The sequence below is a fragment of the Scyliorhinus torazame genome, chromosome 25 (assembly GCF_047496885.1).
Source record: "Scyliorhinus torazame isolate Kashiwa2021f chromosome 25, sScyTor2.1, whole genome shotgun sequence".
In the NCBI taxonomy this organism is placed as follows: Eukaryota; Metazoa; Chordata; class Chondrichthyes; order Carcharhiniformes; family Scyliorhinidae; genus Scyliorhinus; species Scyliorhinus torazame.
Genome location: NC_092731.1, coordinates 13,381,524 through 13,407,272, shown reverse-complemented (window position 1 = coordinate 13,407,272; position 25,749 = coordinate 13,381,524). Strand labels below are relative to the sequence as shown.

Genomic DNA, 25,749 nt, shown 5'->3' with positions numbered 1-25,749 from the left:
TTGAACCCGGGTCCCTCAAGCTGTGAGGCAGCAGTGCTAACCACTGTGCCACCGTGCCTCCCCACGTGTAGATTAGGTTGATTGGCCGTGCTAATTTGTACCTTAGTCTGCAGAGATGTGCAGGTTAGGTTGCGGATTTACGGGGATAGGGCAAGGTGGCGGGGGAGTGGGCCTGGGTAGAGTGTTCTTTCGGAGGGTCAGTGCAGACTCGAGGGGCTGAATGGCCTCCTTCTACACTGTAGGGATTCTGTGATTCCAGATCGAAATGTTCAAGTCACGATGGTGTGTTATTTGGAGATCCTGCTGCCACTGTCTGCCTGGGCCGTGGATGCTGGGGGTTGTTTTAAAGAAATCTTGGGGTTTTGTTACAACCCCTGATTTTACTGATCGGCTTAGAGAGGGGGTTTAAGGCAGTGAACTCAATGACAAAGCTCCTGGCAGTGATCTCTGGGTCATTGCAAGTGTGTGTTTATCTAAGGTTGAATTGATGCTTAATCCCTTTTTAAGTTTAATATTTGATTCTTCAGTACAAACTCCGAACCAACCCATCCCTAACAGCATGAATCATGTCTTCTTTGCAATGACCTAATTCGTCCCACCCTCAATTTCCACCCCTCTTCTCTGCCCTCCTGGCCACATTCCGCCCTCTTAGCCTTGGAACCATCTGAATCTCAGCGGCCCCTGACTCGTACTGGGTCCCATTCGCCTTTCGCCCCCCCCCCCCCCCCCTGTGCTCGCTAACCTACCTCGGCGCTTTGTTGCAGAACGCCTTGATTTTAAAATTCTCGTCCTCGTTTTCAAATCTCTCACCCCTCCCTGTCTGACTAACGTCCTCCAGCCCAACAGCCCCTCCCGAGGTCACTGCGCTCCACTAACCCCGGCCCGTTGCAAACTCCACACGGACCGTGACCCGGGGCTGGGATTGAATATATCGGCCGTTCCTTCACTGTCGCTGGGTCAAAATCCTGGAGCTCCCTCCCTAACAGCACGGTGGGTGTACCTGCACCACAGGGACCGCAACAAGAAAATCACTCGCCGCCATCTCCTCGAGGGCAACTAGGGATGGGAAATACTGACCTTGTCAACGATGCCCACATCGCATGAGTGAATTTCTAAAAATTATTGGCAACAGTGTCTGCAGCCGCCTGGGTCCTAAGCTCTGGCATTCCCTCCTGAAGCCTCTCTACCTCTCTATCTCTCTTTCTTCCTTTAGGACATGTTAATGCTTGCTTGATAATGGATCGTGTGACGCTCCACGCGACGCAGGTGCCACATCAACATAACGTAGCCGCTATTTGTAAATCCTTTGTGCTCCCAACATCTGGTCCGCGGTGAACATCTGCGCCACCGGGTCGCGCTATCGATGGTGGATGTTGAACTGTGGGGAGAACCACATTTCACCCTTATCCTCGCCTGTTCTGACGCCATGTTTTTTCCCCCTATCCTCTCTCTTTATTCCTAAAGGTTTTACACCACTTCCCCCCCCCCCCCGCCCCCGCCCGCCCCATACAACGGTCTTGGCTCCAGATCAGAAATTGGGATTCCTGGTCCAAGCCACCTTATGAATGAGATGGGAGGAGGGTTTGATAATTGTTGTTGTTCTGTCCACAAAGAAGAGCGGTTTCCAACGCTCCAGGATTGCTCTGGAGTCTCCGGGAATTAAGGACTCATGCCCTGGAGCATTCTGCGGGCCACTCCTGAGAATACTGACCAGGGACGGCACGATGCAGTACGAGGCCAGCAGCGCGGGTTCAATTCCCGTACCAGCCTCCCCGAACAGGCGCCGGAATGTGGTGACTAGGGGCTTTTCACAGTAACTTCATACTTGTGTGACAGTACAAGATTATTATTATGATTACTGCACAATTTCCTGGGGGATAATTTGCTCCCGTGTTTTCACCTTCCCGCAGGATACGAAGGTGTCCCGGAATTCTTCGCCGCCCTCTTGAACCACATCGAGACGCTCCTACGCGAGAGGGAGAGGAATCCAGACGGGAGGAGCCCGGTGGTCAAGATGCCAGGACCTCACTGCTGGCGCCTGGGCGCACAGGAGGCCCGCGCACCCTCCCCCGCCTCGAACCGCGCCAGCAGCCTGGCGCGAGAAACCTGGACGGCGGAGGAGCCCCCAGCGGGGAAACGGAAATCGGATTCTGGTTGCTTCCGGGATTTTGCCATCCCACCGCCCACCCTGTGCCAGTCTAACTGTGAATAAATGCCCGCCTATCAGAAAACCCGACAAAATAATGGAATTTCAAATTGGCACTTTTGAGAAGTTAAGAGATTAATTATTAGAAGAGTTTTTATTATATTTGGTCTTGAATTAATGGTTTTGTGAAGTGATTGAACAGTTTATAATCCTATTTTATATATAGACATGTACAAATATGTGAAAAATGTTACAAAAATTCAAGTTCTTTTTTTTTTTAAATGCACGGATTGTAAAATTTGAGTTCCATTCAGCAGATTTTACGGTCTTACAGTTCAGCTGAGAAGGTTAGCGATGCCAGAGGAGCAAATTCTCTCCCTGCCAGTGTGTCATTGGCCATCATGGCGGTAATTTAGATGGTTCAGTTTTGGCCGTGGCTTGCAGTACCTCCTTTCCTGTTTGCGTGAAGCTTTATGCTTTATTCCACAGGGGAGTTCCCATCCAGCCTTCCACCAACTTAAACATTCGCTCGCACCCCCCACCGATGCACAGTGGCAGCCGTGCGTACCGTCTACGAGATGCACTGCAGCGACTCGTCAAGTCCCCGCCCGCCTCGACAGCACCTTCCAAACCTGCGACCAATGGTGGGAGTGTGGAGGTGGGGCAGGTAGGGAGGTAGGTGAGGTGAGGTGACGACTCCTCCAGGGGCAGGCCCGACCCCATTTGGCAATGGTAGTTAGCACTGCTGCCTCACAGGGCCAGGCATCCCGGTTCGATTCCGGCCTCGGGCGACTGTGTGGAGTTTGCACGTTCTCCCCGTGTCTGCGTGGGTTTCCTCCGGGTGCTCCGGTTTCCTCCCACAGTCCAAAGATGTGCAGGTTAGGTGGATTGGCCATGATTAATTGCCCCTTGTGTCCAAACACGTGCAGCACTTTCTGGACAATCCCGAGTACGCTAATAGCCACAGTAACAACCAATTTAAGATCATCCGTCACATCACATAAATTATTGTGAGCATTTGAAATTTGGAATTCTCGTGTTTGTCCTGATGTGTGCAAGATGAAAAACCTCAGCCACATGTCCCTCCTCTCAGCAAGATTCCGCTCCTGCACTACCGAACCACCGCTTCAAACACAGAAAACAATTTGGAGACATGGGCAGCGGTTGTCGAACTGGATTTATTATCTGACACAGTTGTGAACACATTGTGCAGTGATGATGAACCAAACTGTACCATTGACTGCGAGAGACTCGCCTCGGGCACCTTTGGGGAATACAAACTATTTCCATCACATGGCAGAAAAAAAAAACAACCCTAAAATTGCCCCAAAAACAAACCAAAATTAAACACCATAATAATTAATAGGGTTATCAGGAAAGAGAGTATTCATTTAACAGTCAGAGAATGGCAATGTCACCCATGGAATGATTCTGGGAGCTTTAGGGGGTTTGGATTGAGGGTACCAATTCTGGCGTCCTTTTCGGTTTTGGAAAGGGCTGCCTCGAACCTAACATGTACAAAACATCTGCTTAGTTCCTTTTAATGTGGAGGATGCCTTTCCCTCCGTCACCCTGCTTTGGGGACACGGGCAAACGTAGAAATGAGAAGTCGGCCTCTCGACTCCTTGTCCAGTAAGATCATGGCCGATTGGATTGTAAGCTCGACTGCACCCCCCCCCCGATAACCTTTCACCCCCTTGCTTATCAAGAATCTTTCCAGCTCTACCTTAAAAATATTCAACGACTCTGCTTCCACCACCTTTTGAGAGTTTCAAACACTCACCACTCTCGAGAGAAAATAATTCCCATCTGTCTTAAATGGGCGACGTCTTATTTTCAAAAAGTTACCCCCCTAGTTTCTCCCACAAAAAAATGAAATGAAAATCGCTTATTGCCACAAGTAGGCTTCAATGAAGTTACTGTGAAAAGCCCCTAGTCGCCACATTCCGGCGCCTGTTCGGGGAGGCTGTTACGGGAATTGAACCGTGCTGCTGGCCTGCCTTGGTCTGCTTTAAAAGCCAGCGATTTAGCCCAGTGAGCTAAACCAGCCCCAAGAGGAAACATCCTCTCCACTCGCCTGCGAATTACCCTCAGGATCTTATATGCTTCAATTTAGTCGCTTTTCATTCTTGTAAACTCCTTTCCCCCAAAGATTGCCCAGCCCATTCCAGGTATTATTGTGGTGAGCCTTCCATGAACTGCCAACGTATTTACATCCTTCCTTAAGTAAGAAGAACAATATTGCACACAGTGCCCTAGCTCTGGCGAGGGCCTTATTAACTTTCGTGAGCAATTCTAGGATTAGGGGCCACTCTCCACACCATCTCCCTCCCCATCCCACCTCCTCTTCAGTCCTGTTGGGTAGCGGTTGGGATGACAGTGCACAAGCTCCACATCCCTGGCTCCAACGAACAACAGGTTTTTCATTTGGCTCCCCAGTAACTGGGGCAATATTAAAGACGTTTAGGCTATTGTCTCGGGGAGCGAGTTAATGACCGCCGTTGCCACCAAGGAAGGTTTCATCGTTGTCTCTCTGTCAATTTGACCTCTCAATGGTTCACGTGACTGGATCCCGCATTGGGGGGAAAGAAAAGTCAACCCCTCGATTCGCGAAGACCCAAAGAAATTCACACGAGGGGCGTACTGGGGGCAGATTGGTTTACAGCGGCATAATGGAAAACAGAGATTTGCTCTGTCCATTAACAGGGTTTTTAACAATCACGTTACAGGGTGGTCGAAACTTGTCATTTTTATTCTACAGGGCGACGAGATCACTCCAAACATACGGCTGTGCTTTGAAATTCATTGCTTTTCGAAAAATGAAATGAAAATCGCTTATTGTGACACGTAGGCTTCAAATGAGGTTACTGTGAAAAGCCCCTAGTCGCCATATTCCGGCGCCTGTTCAGGGAGGCTGTTACGGGAATTGAACCGTGCTGCTGGCCTGCCTTGGTCTGCTTTCAAAGCCAGCGATTTAGCCCTGTGCGAAACCAGCCCGTTTTCAATCCGCCTCTTCACAATGAGAAACGCCCAATTTTCAATTCTTCCCTTGTATAAAAGCTGTGTCAAAATCTTTCTTTAAAGCATCAATAAGGGGTCGGCACGGTGGTTAGCACTGCTGCCTCACGGCGCCGAGGGCCCGGTTTCGATCCCGGCCCCGGGTCACTGTCTGTGTGGAGTTTGCACATTCTCCCCGTGTCTGCGTGGGTTTCGCCCCCACAACCCAAAGATGTGCAGGGTAGGTGGATTGGCCGCGCTAAATTCCCCCTTAATTGGAAATTTGTTAAAAAGGCAACAATATCCTTTCTGCAGTGTGGAATGCAAACACCTCCTGTGCCAGGAGATGTGCATTTAGCTGTGTAGAACTTCTACACTTTCCCACTCCACTGCACCATTGTCCTCTTCAAAAATGACCAATCAATTCTTCCTTCTATCAGATGATTGATACAATTTGTGATTGTAAAGAGTTATTCTTGGTCCTTATTTGGAAGCTCATTACGCTGTTGCCAAGGTAACATCTTTTGCACGTGGGCGGCACTGTGGCACAGTGGTTAGCACTGCTGCCTCGCGGCTCCAGGGACCCGGGTTCGATCCCAGCCTCGGGTGTCCGTGCGGGGTCTGTAAATTCTCCCCGTGTCTGCGTGGGTTTCCTCCGGGTGCTCCGGTTTCTTCCCACAGTCCAAAGATGTGCAGGTTGGGTGGATTGGCCGTGCTAAAATTGCTCCTTGGTGTCCAACGGTTAGGTGGGGTTACGGGGATGGGGAGAGTGCGTTTTCGGAGGGTCGGTGCAGACTCGCTGGGCCGAATGGCCGCCTTCTGCACTGTAAATTCTAATGATCCAATTTAGATGAGACATAAATTGTGTGAATCGCACCATTAATCTTTATCCCTCATGACTGTATTTGAGGGGGGTATTTCAGTGGAGTTTCCCCCATTGAAGCGTAAGCCCCTCAGTAAATGAGAACGTGGTTCCAGTGGCTGATGGGTCGGTACTCAGGCGACACAGGGTAAACGGATTGTCAAAAAGACGAGAGACCAGAGGAGCCATCATTATTTTGAGATGTACAGTCAGAGCTTGCAGCTGTACATTAGAAACAGGAGGCCATTCGACCCCTCATGTCTGCTCCACCATGTCAGCAAGACCATGACCTACCTCGGCTCACGTTCTTGTCTGATCCCACTCAATTCCCCTAGAGTCCGAAAATCTGCCCCTCCCAGCCTTGAATATACTCGCCCACAGCTCCGGGGGTAGGGAATCCTCAAGATTCACCCCCCCCCCCCCCCCCCCTCCCTGTGTGTGTCAAGAGATTTCTCTCCTCCTCAGCCCTAAAAGAAACCACATCCCCGGATTCTGGGCCCTCTACCCACCTTCTCGGTGTCTATCCTCTCAGAATCTGGTGCGTTTTCGTGAAATTGCCTCTCAATTTATCTGAAGGTCAAGAGAACATAGGCCCAAGTCTTCCCCCACAGGACTATCCTCCCCTCCCGGGGAACCGTCTAGTGAATGTTGAACCTGCCTCTTGGGCAAGTATATCTGCCGATAGATGGGACCTTCATCCTGACTCCCCAGCAACAACACCCAAGGGTAATCCCGACTTGAATGGGACGATGATGGCTTTTAAATTTGTAATTTTTTCTCTCTCTTTCTCCTCTAAATCCAACCCTTCCCTAAATGGGTGACATTGCCAATTGTAAATGAAGAACTGCACCATGCACGACTGCACCCTGTCCATGCAGCTTAAAGCCTGGACTATATAACAGTACATAGCCTGCAAAATAGAGGAGAGAATGTGGATAGTTAAACGCATGATTAGCAAGGTGAGGGAGCTGAGCTCCGTTGGGAGTGCCTTAGCCTCTTCGAATGTTCCTCAGCTTCTCCGCAACCTTCTTCAACTCCTCCTCGATCCCCACGAGGTTCTTTAGCTTGTGTTCCTGGGGAGGGAATTTGAAAAAGGAAAACAGTCGGACAGGCATTGTCAAACTTGCGGGTCGGGAGGGTCGCCGGAGCCGTCCGTCGCGGCGCTCCCGGTCGCTCAAATCCGCGCGCAGCAGCCGGCTTTTAATAATGCCGGCTGCAAGCGGCCTTCAAAACGGCCAGGAAGAGATTTTAAAAATTCGTCCGCACTGCGCATGCGCAAAACTATGCGCACCGACAATCGGGCACGCAAGCGCAGTGCGGACGCATTTTTTTTTATTTTTTAGATGGTCGCAGCCTTTTTTTTTCAAGTTCGGAGGGGCCAAAGGGACCATTGGGGCCAAAGGGACCCAAAACCATTTCCTCCATTTTTTCAGCAACAAACAAGGTAAGAGAAAACGGTGGGTCGCGAAGGTCGGCCGGCGTGGGTCGCGAAGGTCGGCCGGGTTGGTAAAAATGGGTCCCCGGAAAAAAGGTTTGAAGAACGCTGCAGTAGGACATCACCGCAAAACTATTGGGAGTCAACCACATTGCTGTGTGGCTCTGGAGTCACATGTAGGCCAGACCGGATAAGGAGGGCAGATTTCCTTCCCTAAAAGAACATTAGTGAACCAGGTAGGTTTTCAACGACAAAAATCGACTATGGTTTCAAGGTCTTCATTAGTTTCTTAATTTGTGATTTTTATTGAACTCAACTTTCACCATCTGCCGCGTAGTGGGATTTGAACCTGGGACCCCAAAGCATTACCCTGGGTCTCTGGATTACTCGTCCAACGACAATACCGCTATGTCGCCGCCTCCCCAAAGTGTAGGAAACGCGGCAGCCAATCTGAGCACAGCAGGATCCCACAAAGAGCGCTGCGATAATGACCAGGTCGTCAGTGTTTTGCGTTGACTGAGGGATAAATATTGGCCAGGACGCTGGGGAGAACTCGCCTGTTCTTCTGTGACTAATTTCTAAACTATTTCATTGGCTGCGGAGCAATTTGGACATCCTGAGATCATGGAAGGTGCCATATAAATGAAAATGATTCATGGGGAAAGTTAATTTCCCCTCAAAGCCTCTAATTTCTCTGTCTCAGTCTTTCAGTTACATTCGTAACCGTATCTATGGCAGTGCCAGTGGTCAGATGCCTCTCTTGTGACTCTAATCTGCAATTCACACAACTCATTCAGACCAGAAACTGAGCTGGACCCAAATTAATACTCCCAAAAGACTGGCTGCCATCGACAAGGCACAACTCAGGAGTGTGATGGAATATTCACCACTTGCCTGGGTGAGTGCAGCTCCAACAACACTCGAGAAGCTCAACACCACCCAGGACAAAGCAGCCCCGCTTGATTGGCACCCCATCCAAAAACATTAACTCCCTCCACCACCGACACACAGTGGCAGCCGTGTGTACCGTCTGCAAGATGCACCGCAGCAACTCACCAAGGCTCCTTCGACAGCACCTTCCAAACCTGCAGCTGTTACCAACTGTAGGGCCAAGCGCAGCAGACGCATGGGGAACACTGCCTCCTACAGATTCCCATCCAACGTACACACTATGTGCTACTAACTATGAAGAGAGATTGGATAGACTGGGATTGTTTTCCTTGGAGCAGAGGAGACTGATGGGGACATGATTGAGATGTATAAAATTATGAGGGGTAGGGATAGAGTAGACAGGAGGAAACTTTTCCCCTTGGTGGAGGGATCAGTGACCAGGGGGCAGAGATTTAAGGTAAGGGGCAGGAGGTTTAGAGGGGATGTGAGGAAAACCTTTTCACCCAGAGGGTGGTGGGAGTCTGGAACTCGCTGCCTGAAAGGGTGGTGGAGGCGGGAACCGTCACAACATTTAAGAAGCATTTAGATGGGCACCTGCAATGCCAAGGCAGACAAGGCTATGGGCCGAGTGCTGGGAAACGGGATTAGAATAGTTAGGTGGTTTTTGACCGCTGCAGACGCGATGGGCCATTTCTATGCTTTTGACCTCTATGACTCCTGGCTGCAATTTTTGCTTTTGTTCCTTATCCTCAAACCCCACTCACCAGTGTGCCCAGTCCTATTAACCAGTTCCACTCCATTCCTCGAGAGCGTAATAAAGCATTCGCCTGTTGTCTCTCAGACCCACACAGCTCAGCTACATCATTCACCCCCCCCCCCGTTACTTGCTCTTAATCTAAAACCTCGCCCTGGCAAAGACTCCCCTCTGGCACTTAGCACTTCCCTCCGGGAAGCACGTGTCACAACAACCCGATGGCAAGTGGATAGGAACATGTGGACTGCGAGGAATTAATTGTAAATTTGATGTGAATGGAGTGCAATAATGATTCAATTAGCCAATAAATCACCCTATAGATTTGGCAGCTCAGGGCCTGCTGGGGGTGAGCCAGGGATCCTGAACCAGCTCAGGATAGTTGGGTTTGAAGTAACGATTTGGCCAAACGCCACACTGATGTCCCACAGGCACTTGCGCCCCGGAGGCAGGTAGTCGTGTCTCGTGCAGGAGCGATGGATCAATGCAGGTTCTCGCTGCATTGTGCATTTTTAAGTCGGCATTAAACAACACTGCTGAGAATAATGACAGCATTGCCGCGATTTGGCAAGTTCAGCCCCTCTGACCGATCCTCCGAGAATCCGCTTCTGGCCGGAAGCAGTTTAGAAGGTGCGTTGCCTTCTTTTCGTTAACCGAATAAACTAAATCGACACACTGCGGGGAAAGTTAACAATGCAGTTCCTTAAAGGGGCCCTGCATCAAAATGAACAAATAATGGACAGGTTTTATCAGTCATTCCCGCTGTGGGGACCCCGGCGGCGGAGGGTGGGAATGATGGGAAACCCCTTTGACAGCGGCGCAACTGGAAGATCCCACTCCCAGCCAGTGTCGGGACTGGAAAATGAAATGAAAATCGCTTATTGAAGTTACTGTGAAAAGCCCCTTTCGTCATATTGACCGAAAGTCGCCACATTCCGGCACCTGTTCGGGGAGGCTGGTACGGGAATCATACCGTGCTGCTGGCCTGCCTTGGTCTGCTTTGAAAGCCAGCTCTTTAGCCCAGTGTGCTAAACCAGCCCCTACATTGTGTGTGTGTGTGTGTGTCTATGCAACAAAGGGAGAAATTTGGAAGGATTTCATCACTTACCCTGCACACCTTTGGGTTGTGGGGGGCGAAACCCACGCAGACACGGGGAGAATGTGCAAACTCCACACGGACAGAGACCCAGGACCAGGATTCGAACCCGGGTCCTCCGTGCCTCAGTCCCAGTGCTAACCATTGCGCCACGTGCTGCCCCTGAATGAACTGCTTATGATATGTTAGTGCTGTCAGTTCTCTGAATTCGCATAGTGTTAGCACAGTGTCCTGTCTGAACTTTTTAAACATTTGTTCATGGGTGAGGGCATCGCAGGCTGCGCCAGCATTTATTGCCCATCCCTAATTGTCCTTGAGGGAGCAGTTAAGAGTCAACCACATTGCTGTGGGTCTGGAGTCACATATAGACCAGGTCAGGTCAGGACGGCAGACTTCCTTCCCTAAAAGGACCTTCCCTAAAAGGACATTAGTGAACCAGATGGGTTTTTACGACAATTGACAAAGTTTTATGGTCACCATTAAACTCTTAATTCCAGACTTTTATTAAATTCAAATTTCCCCATCGGCAGTGGCGGGATTCGAACATGGGGACCCCAGAGTATTCTGGGTCTCTGAATTACTAGTCCAGTGACAATACCACTACGCCACAGCCTCCCCCAGACAATGGATCAAACGGCACATCCAGACCAAATGTTGGGCGAGTGCTGTCCCCTAACCTTCCTGTTAACGGGAAGTGTAAATCCTGTGGGTGACATTGTCGGGAGATGAAACCATTGCTGAAGATGAACCTCCGCTTATATCACAGCTGATCACAGCCCCGACATGTGTCTGGAAGCTCCCTGCTCGCTACAGGGGAATTCGAATTCTCGGATAGGGAGATAATTGGCCAATTGGCAAACACGATTAAGATGCCACAAGGAAACAACAATGAGTTAAATGACCAGGCAGTGTGTTTTATTTTGTTTGTGATGTCAATAAAAGAATATTGGTCAGACTTATATACATCTGAACAGGGAGAATGGTGGGCGGGGAGAATGGGGGGGGGGCAGCTTTGGAAGACACTCTGAGAAGTACTATTCACGGAATGATACTGGAGCTGAACAGTGACATTATAAGGATGGGTTGCACTGAGGGTGGCATGTTCTTCACTGAACTACAGAGTAAGCCTACAGTTGTTGTGTGCTGGAGTGGGAATCAAGCAGCAATGATGAGTGAAAGAACAGCTACTTTGAATTGAAGGAGCCTGTTTTCCCTGTGCGGAATGAAGAATAACCTTAAAGAAGACAGTAACAATCTCATTCACCTTGACATTCAGGAGAAACAAGAAATAAATTGCATACTGACCTCATATTTCTGTTTCCTTTCTTTTTCCTCCTCTTCTTCGTCCTCATCAATCTCTTCTTCATCCCGTTCTTCACCATTTTCAATCCCACGGTGCCTCTTCTCCGGGTACTCACGGTCATTGTCATGTCTATTCAAGGCCATATCTTCTTCTAGGAAATGATGTCTCTTATCTTCTTGCGACTTTTTCTCATGGGAATGTTTGTCATCAGCCTGGTGTTGTTGGGTCTTGACTCCATTTTCCTCCGCTTCAAACTGATCAGTTTCTTCATCGCTGGCATTTTCTTCAACTCGTTTCTTAACATTGCTGCGTGCTCCCTCATTTCCCTTCTTAAAGTCATCTTCTTCTGAACTATGATGCTTCTTCTCATCGGCTCGCTTTTCTTCGTCAAGTTCCAGTTCCTCCCTTGCAATCTTCTCAATCAGTTCGTCTATCTTGAGGGCATCAGGGTCCTGCTGTTCATCTTCATTGGATAGTCGATCTTCCTCAGAAGATCCTCTACGTCTTTTCTCGGGACTTCTCTTATCTTCGTCGCTGAGCTCTTCCTCACTTTCAGGCATGACTTTCTTGGTGTCATCTTCGCCATTCATGACTTTATCATCATGTTGCCCCTTCAGGTTTTCTTCTTCACTTTCCTCATATTTCTCCATGTCTTCCTTTCTCTTTAAAGGGACATCATTCTTAGCATTGGCTCTTCCTCGGTGACTAGCATCGTCCTTCTTGTTCAACATATGTTGTTTCTTCATGTTGTCCTCTTCATTCAATTCAACACTTTCTTCTGGTGCATAGTTCCATCTTTTGTTGCTTTTCTTGGGCAGGCTCTCCCTGGTCACCTCTGTGGATGGAGAAAACGAGTTGAAGAACATCCAAAACAACCGATGACGCTGGCAAGACCGGCATTTGTTGCCCATTCCTAATTGCCCTTGAACTGAGTGTCTCGCTCAGCTATTTCAGAGGGGCAATTAAGAGGCAACCACTTCGCTGTGGGTCTGGAGTCACGTGTAGGCCAGACCGGGCAAGGACGGCAGATTTCCTTCCCTAAAGGGGACATTAGTGAACCAGATGGGGTTCTGCCGATGATCGTTGTCACGATCGCCGTTACTGAGACCAGCTTTCAATCCCAGATTTTATTTATTAATTAATTTGTTTATTAATTTAGGAGTACCAAATTCATTTTTTCCAATTAAGGGGCAATTTAACGTGGCCAACCCACCTACCCTGCACATCTTTGGTTGTGGGGGCGAAACCCACCCCAACACGGGGAGAATGTGCAAACTCCACACGGACGGTGACCCAGAGCAGGGATCGAACCCGGGACCTCGGCGCCGTGAGGCAGCAGTGCTAGCCACTGTGCCACTGTGCTGCCCTATTCCAGATTTCATTAATTGAATTCAACTTCCAGCTGCCAGGGTGGGATTTGAACCTGTGTCCTTGGAATGTCAGTCCAAAAACAATTCCTTTGAAGAGGTTTGTGTTATATAATGCCACACACAGCTAACAGGGATAAAGGTCTGAGAGAAGTGGTCTCCACTATGTTGCCTATCGCTTTAAGGCGTCTTGGCTTGAGTTTCCTTTGCATTCTGAATAGGGACAACCTGAGGTCAACTGAAGGCTGCTGGTGAAGGCTGTTTATCTCTAGATTGGCAACTGCTGAACAAAGAACAAAGAAAAGTACAGCACAGGAACAGGCCCTTCGGCCCTCCAAGCCCGTGCCGACCTTGCACTCTGTCTATGCCCCTCATCATTTTGTAGACGAGCTGGTAAATTCACAGCCGAGCTGGGTTCAGCGGGAAACACAGCCCATTGCCAACTCATGTTCCGATCATTGCTGATTGTTTAACTTTAAAAAAAAATTTAAGTACCCAATTCATTTTTTCCAATTAAGGGGCTATTTTAGCGTGGCTAATCCACCGACCTTGCACTACTTTGGGTTGCGGGGGCGAGACCCACGCAGACACGGGGAGAATGTGCAAACTCCACACAGACAGTGACCCGGGGCCGTGATCGAACTCAGGACCTCGGCGCCGTGAGGCAGCAGTGCTAACCACTGCGGCACCGTGCTGCCCTTTCCCCCCCAATTCAAACTGCCTGAGATCTGCAAGTAATGGTGATATAGTTTTTTTTTTTTTTTTTTTTTTTTTTTTTTTTTTTTTTATCCCTTGTCTCTCCCTGACCCCTATCCCAGTCTCTCCCTGACCCCTATCCCAGTCTCTCCCTGACCCCTATCCCAGTCTCTCCCTGACCCCTATCCCAGTCTCTCCCTGACCCCTATCCCAGTCTCTCCCTGACCCAGTGTGTCCCTCTCTCTCTCTCACTACTCCCTATCCCAGTCTCACTCCCTCTCTCACCACCCCCTATCCCAGTCTCACTCCCTCTCTCACTACCCCCTATCCCAGTCTCACTCCCCCTATCCCAGTCTCACTCCCCCTATCCCAGTCTCACTCCCCCCTATCCCAGTCTCACTCCCCCCTATCCCAGTCTCACTCCCCCCTATCCCAGTCTCACTCCCTCGCTCACTCCCCCCTATCCCAGTCTCACTCCCCCTATCCCAGTCTCACTCCCTCTATCCCAGTCTCACTCCCTCTCACTACCCCTATCCCAGTCTCACTCCCCCTCTCACTACCCCTATCCCAGTCTCACTCCCCCTATCCCAGTCTCACTCCCTCTCACTACCCCTATCCCAGTCTCACTCCCCCTCTCACTACCCCTATCCCAGTCTCACTCCCCCCTATCCCAGTCTCACTCCCTAACCCTATCCCAGTCTCTCATCCCCTGTACTTCAGTCCCTATCCCTGTCCCACCCTGACCCCTGTCCCACCCTGACCCCTGTCCCACCCTGACCCCTGTCCCAGTCTCTCTCACTACCCCCTTTCCAAGCCTCCCTCACTATCCCCTTTCCCAGTCTCCCTCACTATCCCCTTTCCCAGTCTCCCTCACTCCTCCCTTTCCCTCACTCCCCCCTTTCCCAGTCTCTCTCTCCTCCCTTTCCAGTTTCTCTCTCGCTCTCCCTTTCCCAGTCTCTCCCTCTTCCCCAATCTCTCGCTCCCCCTCCCTGACCCCTTTCCCAGTCTCTCCCTCCCTGACCCCTTTCCCAATCTCTCTCTCCCTGACCCCTTTCCCACTCACTCTCTCCCTGACCCCTTTCCCACTCACTCTCTCCCTGACCCCTTTCCCACTCACTCTCTCCCTGACCCCTTTCCCACTCACTCTCTACCTGACCCCTTTCCCACTCACTCTCTCCCTGACCCCTTTCCCACTCACTCTCTCCCTGACCCCTTTCCCACTCACTCTCTCCCTGACCCCTTTCCCACTCACTCTCTCCCTGACCCCTTTCCCACTCACTCTCTCCCTGACCCCTTTCCCACTCACTCTCTCCCTGACCCCTTTCCCACTCACTCTCTCCCTGACCCCTTTCCCACTCACTCTCTCCCTGACCCCTTTCCCACTCACTCTCTCCCTGACCCCTTTCCCACTCACTCTCTCCCTGACCCCTTTCCCACTCACTCTCTCCCTGACCCCTTTCCCACTCACTCTCTCCCTGACCCCTTTCCCACTCACTCTCTCCCTGACCCCTTTCCCACTCACTCTCTCCCTGACCCCTTTCCCACTCACTCTCTCCCTGACCCCTTTCCCACTCACTCTCTCCCTGACCCCTTTCCCACTCACTCTCTCCCTGACCCCTTTCCCACTCACTCTCTCCCTGACCCCTTTCCCACTCACTCTATCTCCCTGACCCCTTTCCCACTCACTCTATCTCCCTGACCCCTTTCCCACTCACTCTATCTCCCTGACCCCTTTCCCACTCACTCTATCTCCCTGACCCCTTTCCCACTCACTCTCCCTGACCCCTTTCCCACTCACTCTCCCTGACCCCTTTCCCAGTCACTCGCCCTGACCCCTTTTCCAGTCACTCTCTCTTTCTCTGACCCCTTTCCCAGTCACTCTCTCTCTCCCTGACCCCTTTCCCAGTCACTCTCTCTCTCCCTGACCCCTTTCCCAGTCACTCACTCTCTCTCTCTCTCTCTCTGACCCCTTACCAGTCACTCTCTCTCTCTCTCTCTCTTCCTGACCACTTTCCCAATCTCTTTCTCCTGACTCTTTTCCCGGCCCCTATCCCCCTCTCTCCCTCCGGTGTCTCTCCCTCTCTCTCCCGGTCTATCCCGGTTCCCACGGGGAAACTGGTTACAATCAATGGTGATATAGTTGTCTTTAGTTCGTGGCTTTCAAATTGATTTGCCAGGGTGAGATTTTTTTACCCCAAGCCGCTTTTTAATCTGTACTTTATGAAGTGAGCCATCATTTAGGGTTACCGTACCATGGTGGGTCAGTTCTTCCAACTCCTTCAGAAGATTCTGGTGACGAACCATAGCCAGAATCCTTTCATCTAACGAGGGAAATAAAAGATCAGGGTTAGTTGTAGCAGGTTCAGATCCCAGGGAAACTAACAAAGGTGAGAAGGAGCAGGTAGATGATAAAAATGCAAGTCAAGGGAAATCAAATGGGAATACAATGAAAAACCGACACAAATACAGATTGGAGATGTAAAGAGAGGGATAGGTGTTGTGTTATGTACTCTAGGATAACACAGGTTGCAGCTGGATGTAGTTTTAACCAAAAGATACTCCAGACCATGAAGTTAGTTCAATCTGATTTAATGAACCAGTAGCACAGTTAGCACAGTTCTCTATGAGTTTGACTCTGCTCACCTACGTGTGGTTACCCTGTCTGACTGAACCAGACTAGCTCTTAGCCACGTGCTGGGGGTGTGATACTGTACATACACCCCGACTCACTCTGTAGATGTTCATCAGTGGAAAGAGGTGGAATGTGAGTGCCTCGTGCCTTTATAGTGAGATACCACCCCTGAGTGTCCTGCCTGCTTATTGGTCATGTCCTGTTCTCTGTGTTCATTAGCTGCCTGTCTGTGTATCATTATCTGCATGTCTGCACATCATGACAATAGGTTGCAGAGAGATTGAGCGAGGAAGGGCCAGAGAGCGACAAAGAGAGAAATAGGAAGACAGGAAGAGAATCAGAGAGAGCGAGAGGCAGGAAAGTAAGAAAGAGTGAGGGAGAAAGAGTTTGAGGTGGGGAGGAGGGGTTGGGGAAAGGGAGATAGAGAGAAAAAGAGCAATGGAGATAGTCCCGGGGGGGGGGGGGGGGGGGGGAGGCAAACAGAGAGTCAGAGAGGGAGAGGAGGAAGAAGGAGAATGAGAGAGAGACAGGAAGAAAGAGAAGACAGAGAGAAGGATGGAGAGAGTCAGGTGGGGGAGGGGAAAAGAGAGAGTCAGAGAGAGAGAGAAAAAGACAGAAGCAGAGAATGAGAGATGGAGAAACAGGGAGAGAGAGAGAGATGGAGAGTTAGAAACGGGGAGATTTATTATTATTAATTATTTGGAGAGAAGGACTCAGAAAACCACAGAGGAGAGAGTGAAAGACAAGCAGCTAAAGAAGAGAGAGAGGGAGCCAGTGATCAATGAACACTCTCCTAGAATGAATGAGCCATTGCATCCAGAAAGGTGGGGAGGAGAGAGGGGGGGGGGTGCGGGGGGAGAGTAAAGGCAAAGAAACATAAGAGGAAGAATGGATCTGAAGCACTTTGACCTTCTCGGAGGATCCTGCTGCATTCACCGCTGAGTGGCAATGGATGTGGTTTGGAAAGCGTATCTGAGATCACTTCAACAATACACCTGGTAACCTGCAGAGGGAGACAGAGATACACACAGCCATTTAAATGACCCTTACATATGGCAGAACAGGAGGCCATTCAGCCCGAGCCTAACCCACAATTCAATTCGATCCTGGCCGATATCGCAATTTATTTCCCCTAATTTCAGACCCTTTAATACCCTTGTTTAGCAAACATCTATCCATCTCAGATTTAAAATGAGTAATTGAGCTAACATCAATTGCTCTTTCTTCCGATGCCCGTAAATTAAACTCAAAATGCTGGAGTTTCACCGTCTGCATTCCTTGCTGCTCTCCAAGTGGCTTGTAAACCGGTAGACTGATGCATTGTTACTCGGCACATGTCTGCACTGTGACAGTGAGATGGATGTAGCACCCTCGGGATAAATATACACATTTGCAATCAATTCCTGGGCTCTTTACAAATGCTGAAACTCTCAGTGAAATACGGCGAATTCTAGGATGACAAGTGCTGTCCTCTGATAATAATCATTATTAGTGTCACAAGTAGGCTTACATTAACACCACAATGAAGTTACTGTGAAAAGCCCCTAGTCGCCACACTCCGGCGCCTGTTCGGGTACACAGAGGGAGAATTCAGAATGTCCAATTCACCTAACAAGCGCGTCTTTCGGGAAACCGGAGCGCCCGGAGGAAACCCACGCAGTCACGGGGAGAACGTGCAGACTCCGCACAGACAGTGACTCAAGCTGGGAATCGATCCTGGGATCCTGGCGCTGTGAAGCAATGGTGCTAACCAGTGTGCTACTGTGCTACCCTTGTGAAGGGATGTGTGCTCGCTGGATTGTAGAAGAATGAGTTGATCTCATTGGAACGCAAAAGATTCTGAAGAGGTTTGATAGGGTGGACACAGGGATTGCTTCCCGTGCCTATTTAGCACAGTGGGCTAAACAGCTGGCTTGTAATGCAGAACAAGGCCAGCAGCGCGGGTTCAATTCCCGTACCGGCCTCCCCGAACAGGCACCGGAATGTGGCGACTAGGGGCTTTTCACAGTAACTTCATTGAAGCCTACTTGTGACAATAAGCGATTGTTATTATTTCTTATGTTCTTCGGGGATAAAGTCATCCCCTTAGCTGTCAGTATTCGAGAAATATGCCCTCTCTAAATGTGGGGAGGAGCCTATAGCCTCGGCCCGAATCTCCTGTCTGGAGCCTCAGTGGTGTTGGGGCATTGAGGGTGGACATATCATAATGATGTGCAGGTGAGACCGCTTCCATCCCGGGACATGACTCCTGAAATCATCGACGCCCTCGCAACACTGAGCATCCCTGGATTGGGGAAGAGTGTGACCCTGCCCGCCCCCCCCCCCCCCCCCCCCCCAAACCTGCCTCATCGCTGCCGACTGGATGCTTGGCCAAGGCTACCAGAGGTTCTGCACCCACAGAGTGGGGAGTGCAGGAGGGGGGGGGGGGGGGGGGGGGGGGGGGGGGGTGCTGAGGGGACAGAGAGCGAAAATTCCGGGTGAAAGAAATGAGTTGAAACGACTGCATAAAAGTGTGGGATGGAGACCGGGATTGGGAATGCCGGCTGACGTTTTCCTCTCTCTGCCGGAACCTGGGTGTAATTGAAACTCGGATCTCACAGCTCAGTTAGAGGGAGTGTTGGCCAGGCTAAATTGGCCCTTAATTGGGGAAATAAGGAATTGGGTATTCTAATTTTTTTTTTCTTTTTTAACCTATGTTGGTTCCCTGTCCAGCGATGCCTCAAATTTAAAATTCTCATTGCTTCGGTTCAAATTCTTCCATGGCCTTGCAATCTTTGAAATCTCCTCCAGCCCCACAATCCTCTGCGATCTCCACGCTCCCCAATCCTTTCAGCATCTCCCAATTTAAATTGTTGCACCATCGGCTGCCTGGGTCCTGAGCTCTGGAATCCCTCCCTAAGCCGCTCCGGGCTTTATCTTTCCCCCTAAAACCCACCTCACCTGTCTCAATATTACCTCAGGTGGTTCAACCTTTGTTTGCTAACACTCGTGTGAAGCAACTTGGGATGGCTCCCTACATTAACAGTGCTACATAAATCATAGAATCCCTACAGTGCAGAAGGAGGTCATTCAGCCCATCAAGTCTGCACAGACCCTCCTGAAAGAGCTATCTAGGTTCACTCCCCCCACCCCATCCCTGTAACAACCAGCACATCACTGGCACTAAAGGGCAACTTAGCATGGCCAGTCTACCTAACCGGCCGTGTAACTAAATGTAACTTGCTGTTGTTCTGGAAGTGATTATGGCCACGTTTGAGGGGAGGGAAGATACTTTAAACAGCAAGGATGCAAAGAAGCCGAGAAAAGTCACAGCTTACCATCTCATCTTCCTTGTCCAACTCAGATGACAGAGGTCGGCAGCTCACTGAAGCAAACAAATAACAAAGCATTGACATAAATTGTTTTCATGGAATTCTGGATTAATACTGAAGGCAGGTCAGTCAATTATGTAAGACTCCTTCCTGTTTATTTCCTTTGTTCCCATATATTTTATTTTACTATTTTGGTCCCTGGACCCATAATCAGGATGTGCCTTTAAGCAGAAGACCTAAAGTTGAAGCAGCCTGCTAATTAGGACACTGTGTTCCCAGGTTTTGTATTTTGCAAAAGGAAAAACCAGACTCTACGGCACCGAGTGGATCTTAGGAACCAGGTGTGGAGGGAGTCAGTCTGATTGGTTAACTGGCGACCACTGGTTTGGCAAGGGATAGTGTTCTGCCTGGCAACAGTCAGTGATTGGTTCCTGTGTGAAGCTTTCTCTTTTTTTTTTCCCAATTGAGGGGCAATTTAGCGCGGCCAATCCAACTACCCTGCACACCTTTGGGGTTGAGGGGGTGAGACCCACACACACACACTGGGAGAACGTGAAAACTCTACACGGACAGTGACGCGGGGCTAGGATCGAACCCGGGTCCTCTGCTAACCACTGCGTCACCAAGCCGCCCCACCCTGTGTGAAGTTTTCTGAGGGAACACTATCTTAAATGAAAGAACTGCTCCATTGTTCTGAAAGCATTGCGTTCTTGGCACATCCTTTCCTGTGAACCAAAATGATGCTGAGCCAGCGTAGAAGGTAGACAGCCTTGCCACCTCAATCCTTGAAAGAAGAAGTACCAAAACAAAAGCCTGAACTTCAGAAAGACATTGACTGGAAGTCATCCCAGTCCATCAAGGATCCTCATTCTTTTATTTATATTTTCTTTCCCTTTCCACCAATATTTCCTCTGTGTTGTTTGGCTGTGTGTGTATATATAGATAGTGGGTGAATTAGGAAGTGGGGGGTTAAAAAGAGATAGTAGACTAGTCAGTTACATTATCTGTCCAATTGGGCTCAACCCAGGATACGGGTGTTTTAAATAAAATCTAATTTCATCTGTGTTGCAACTCCGGGTGAAGTGGGACTGGAATTGATGGCGCACTAGCCCATGGTGTTGCGATAACAATGACAGTGACTCTTGATCTCAGGAACCTTCCCATCTCCTATGATTATCTCAGCAGGGGTTCATTTTTTACTATTTATTTCGGTGTCCAGCCACAGTCGGGCGGAAGCTGTGCTGTTGGCTGGGTGGGGGGGGGGGGGGGCACGGCCTTCGCCAAGGGCTGGGGGGGGACTGGTGGGGGTTGCCCAGTTATAACATCAACTGGGATGGTAACACTATTCAAAGACCCAGCCTCCAGTACTCTTTCAGGAAGTGAATTCCACAGACTGACGATCGTCTGAGAGAAAAGAGTTCTTATCTCCATCCGAAATGAGGGACCTCCTATTCTTTTTGAACTGTGTTCCCCTGTTCCAGTTCTCCCACCAGCATCCTTTCAGCACCTCCCCTGTCAACTCCACTCAGGATCTCGTAAGTTTCAATACGTGACTCCTGCCATGATATGCAAACATGCAGCTAATGAACACATAGAGTAGGACACGACCAATGGGCAGTCAGGACACTCAGGGGTGGTATCTCACGATAAAAGGGACGAGGCACTCACACCCCGCCTCTTTCCACAGACCAACATCTGCAGAGTGAGACAGGGTGTATCCTCAGCATCACACCCCAGCACGTGGCTTAGAGCAAGGCTGGTTCAGTTAGACTGAGTCACTACATTGAGATTAGCAGAGAGTCGAACTCATTGAGAACTGAGCTAATAGTTCAATAAAACACATTGAACTCACTTCGAAATCTGGAGCATCTTTTACCCAAAACTGCATCAAGTGGCAGCTTGTGTTATTCCAAATTACATAACACAACAACTCCATTTCATATTTTATCTGACAGTATTCCTGTGAAATGCTCTGGTACGTTTTGTTATATCCAAGGGTGCTATAAAAATGCAAATGTCTGTGGTTGTTATCAGGGCATCCCCCAGACTAAATGATTGCCAGAATTAAATAGCATCATTTGCACTGTTACAGTCACTGGATTTGCAGTCTCTGGATCTCCATATTCAGTGTATCTGCTCCAATAACACATAATCCTCTCCTCTCCAACCTTTTGGAACCAAACAAATCTTGACTACATTCGCGAGGACATTCGGTCCATTTTGTTTGAAAGAAGCTGCATTGATGCTACCTCTTCAATCATGGGCCATGCTGCCCACATTCAGCTTAACTTAAACCAGAGCTGAAAATTGATTTAATAATCGCCACACGCCACAAGGTTGGCCGTAATAGTCAGGGGAAGAAAAATAATAATTTGGGAATGAGGAAGGAGTTTAGAGCTCGGAAGGGGACTCGTCTCTCACCCAATTACTTTATCAACCGTCTCTTTAACCAGGGATTGCAAAAGTTAACACTTTGTGCGTTTTTACAATACTGTCTGCCCCTTTTTGATTTCCTGCCCACGTTTAACTGGGAGAATCAGAGAGAGGCAGAGGTACATAGGGAAAGAGATAGAGAGTGGAGACAGAGAGAAAGAGAGAGCAGGGACAGATAACAGAGAGAGAGAGAGACGGGGCAGATAACAGAGAGAGAAAGTGGGGACAGACAAGAGAGAGAGGGGAGGAGAGAGAGGGAACAGATAACAGAGAGAGAGAGGGGGGGGACAGTTAACAGAGGGGGGGGGCAGATAGCAGAGAGAGAGGGAAGGGGGAAAGGTAACAGCAAGAGAGAGAAGGAGGACAGACAGAACGAGTGAGGGGGACAGATAACAGAGAGAGAGAGTGGCAACTAACAACAGAGAGAGAGAGGGGACAGATAAATGAGAGAAGGGGATCAGATAACAAAGAGAGAGGGGGACAGTTAACAAAGAGAGAGAGATAGGTGACAGATAACAGAGAGAAAGTAGGGACAGACAGAAGAGAGAGAGAAAGAGAGAATGGGAACAGGCAGCGAATGAGACAGAGAGAGTGGGGGCATAAAGAGAGAGAGAGAGAAAGAGTGGTACAGAGAGATATAGAGTGGAGTCAGAAAGACAGAGAGAGAGGGAAAGAGAATGGGGACAGACAGAGAGAGAGAACAGAGAGAGAGAGAGTTGGGACAGAGACAGCAAGAGTTGGGGACAGGCAGAGAGAGAGGGAAAGAGAATGGGGACAGACAGAGAGAGAGAGAGAGTGGGGGACAGAGAGAGAGAGAGGGGGGACAGAGACAGAGAGAGAGAGAGAGAGTGAGGACAGACAGACAGAGAGAAAGTGGGGACAGAGACAGAGAGAGAGAGAGTGAGGACAGACAGAGAGAGAGAGAGTGGGGACAGACAGAGAGAGAGTGGGGACAGAGAGAGAGAGAGAGAGAGAGTGGGGGACAGAGACAGAGACAGAGAGTGGGGGACAGAGACAGAGAGAGAGTGAGGACAGACAGACACAGAGAGAGTGGGGACAGACAGACAGAGAGAGAGTGGGGACAGACAGAGAGAAAGTGGAGACAGGTTGAGAGAGTGAGTGGGGACAGAGAGGGAGAGAGAGAGTGGGGGACAGAGACAGAGAGAGAGAGTGAGAACAGACAGACAGAGAGTGGGGACAGAGAGAGAGTGGGGACAGAGAGAGAGAGAGAGTGGGGGACAGAGACAGGGAGAGAGAGTGAGGGCAGACAGACAGAGAGAGAGTGGGGACAGACAGACAGAGAGAGAGTGGGGACAGACAGAGAGAAAGTGGGGACAGACAGAGAGAGAGTGGGGACAGACAGAGAGAGAAGGTGGAGACAGAGACAGAGAGAGAGAGAGAGTGAGGATAGACAGAGAGAGAGAGTGTGTGGGGACAGAGACAGAGAGAGAGAGAGTGGGGACAGAGACAGAGAGAGAGAGTGGGGACAGAGACAGAGAGAGAGAGAGAGTGAGGACAGATGGAGGGCGAGAGAGAGTGGGGACAGACAGACAGAGAGAGAGAGAGAGTGAGGACAGACAGAGAGAGAGAAAGTAGGGACAGACCAAGAGAGTGAGTGGGGACAGAGAGAGAGAGAGAGAGAGTGGGGGACAGAGAGAGAGAGAGAGAGTGAGGACAGACAGACAGAGAGAGAGTGGGGACAGACAGAGAGAGAAGGTGGAGACGGAGACAGAGAGAGAGAGAGAGAGTGAGGATAGACACAGAGAGAGAGAGTGTGGGGACAGAGACAGAGAGAGTGTGTGGGGACAGAGAGAGAGAGTGGGGACAGAGACAGAGGGAGAGAGAGTGGGGACAGAGACAGAGAGAGAGAGAGGACAGACGGAGAGAAAAAGAGAGTGGGGACAGACAGACAGAGAGAGAGAGAGTGAGGACAGACAGAGAGAGAGTGGGAACAGAGAGAGAGTGAGGACAGACAGAGAGAGAGTGGGGACAGAGAGAGAGAGGATGAGGACAGACAGAGGGAACAGATACCAGTGAGAAAGAGAGATTGAACTGAGACACAAACAATGAGGGACAGGCGGAGACGCGGAGGGTGGGGGATTGGGGGATACAGCAAGATATATAGAGATGGAGCTGAACAGAGAGAGAGAGAGAAACAGAAAGTCAGAGGGAGGCAAAGGAGGAAGGAAGGAAAGAAAGGGGGGAGGATAGAGAGTGGCAGGGACGAAGATGGAAGGAGAGAGAAGAGAATGGGGGGAGAGGGAGAGACAGAGAAAGGGAGAGGAGGACGGGGGGTGGGGGGGAAAGAGAAGAGCAAGGGAGGAAGTGTGACAGAGAGGAGAAAGAGGGGGACAGGAGAAGGCAGGGAGAGGCAAAGGGAACGAGAGAGGGGAAATGGAGACTGTCCAAGGTGCTGAAAGTCAGTTCTGGCTCTGTGGCCCGGGGCCAGGGGATTACAAAAGTGGAATTGACATCCTGGGGAAATTGCTGGCATTTCTGAGCATAAAAAAATAATCCCCCCCCTCCCCCCAAGCACACAGGCCCTGAAAATCTAAACTTTTGCATATTAAACAACACCTCCCTACTGTGCATCATCACAGAAACCTCTCACATTGAGAGCAGGTGGAGGTACAATCTTTGAAAACACATTTTAAAAAACAAACAAATCAAGACCGTATTAAATGTTGCAATAAACTTACCCTGGCAGCACATCAGAATCCAGACAACAAAACCCTTGAAAATCATCCTGAATGGAGATATTGATGGAGTTGAAGGGTAATTGGTTTTTTTTTATTTGGGAGGGGGGAGGGGGGGGGGCAGGTTTTATTAGTGGGAGAAGCAATTTAAACAGAAAAAAAAAGATCAGAGGGAGGGTTTGGGATGAATTTCGTGCAGGTAAAAGGGACAAGGGATGAAAGGGGAGGGATGGGGGCACCTTCCTCCTTTCCTGGTGCTCTGAAGGCGCCTGGGAATGGTGAGGGATTTTTTTTAAATAGCCAAACCAGAGGAAGTGATGTCAATCCAACTGCAGGAGCTCATTGTACAGATTTTTAAAGGCATGTTCAATCACCAGTTACAGTTCCCCCCAGCACAAAAATATGAATAGACCTTCAGCTATTGAGATGATGACAATCAGTGTTGCAATTAGCATGTCCACTACCCCCTCTCCAATTAAAGGCATTGATAAAGATCAGAAAAAAAGGATTAGAGAATAGATGTTGGGTTGAAGTTATGACAGATGGGCAAGACGTCTCTCTCCCCCCCCCCCCCCCCCCCCCCACTCCTTGCAAAATCTCCCTTTAAATAGTCAGATTAATAATGATGATTATATTAGTGCGATTCCCTTAGGTGACAGTGCTGCCGTCGAGAAACAGCAACGTAGAGCTGGGAGTGAGTTAGAGGCAGGAATCTGATGGAGGTTCTCGAATGGTTTAAATGTAGAGTGGCAAGGGCAGCACGGCGGCGCAGTGGCTAGCACTGCTGCCTCACGCCGCCGAGGTCCCAGGTTCAATCCCGGCTCTGGGTCACTGTCCGTGTGGAGTTTGCACGTTCTCCCCGTGTCTGCGCGGGTTTCGCCCCCACAACCCAAAGATGTGCAGGCTAGGTGGATTGGCCACGCTAAATTGCCCCTTGATTGGAAAATATGAATTGGGTACTCTAAATTTATTTTTAAAAAACCATCGGAAGGACTTTATGTGATTTCAAAACCCATTTCATTTTTGGCTGGAGCTGAAGTATATTTACTCGCTCTTGGAATATGAGCAATGAGTTTTTAAAAATAAATTTATTTAAAAAAGAAAATGTAGAGTTGCAGATATTTGGGGGTACA

At 49.6% G+C, this 25,749-nt stretch overlaps 2 protein-coding genes across 3 annotated transcripts in view; one reads left to right on the top strand and one right to left on the bottom strand.

The window, feature by feature from the left end:
- The window catches only part of LOC140402332 (inositol-tetrakisphosphate 1-kinase-like), an 85,603-nt gene extending 83,279 nt beyond the window's left edge, over positions 1-2,324 (top strand). For both annotated transcript variants that reach the window (XM_072490044.1, XM_072490043.1), the window contains one exon: positions 1,911-2,324. In XM_072490044.1, the coding sequence (XP_072346145.1) occupies positions 1,911-2,212 (302 nt within the window). In that variant the 3' untranslated portion in view covers positions 2,213-2,324. The remainder of the gene's footprint in view (positions 1-1,910) is intronic.
- Positions 2,325-3,305: 981 nt separating this feature from the next.
- On the bottom strand, positions 3,306-24,892 carry LOC140402334 (uncharacterized). The gene is made up of 6 exons (XM_072490045.1): positions 24,620-24,892; positions 19,494-19,540; positions 17,086-17,179; positions 15,797-15,865; positions 11,484-12,316; positions 3,306-7,078 (listed from the first exon to the last, which is right to left on the bottom strand). The coding sequence occupies exons 1-6, from the start codon at positions 24,663-24,665 to the stop codon at positions 6,995-6,997; spliced, it is 1,173 nt and encodes a 390-aa protein (XP_072346146.1). The 5' UTR covers positions 24,666-24,892; the 3' UTR covers positions 3,306-6,994.
- Positions 24,893-25,749: the final 857 nt, after the last annotated feature.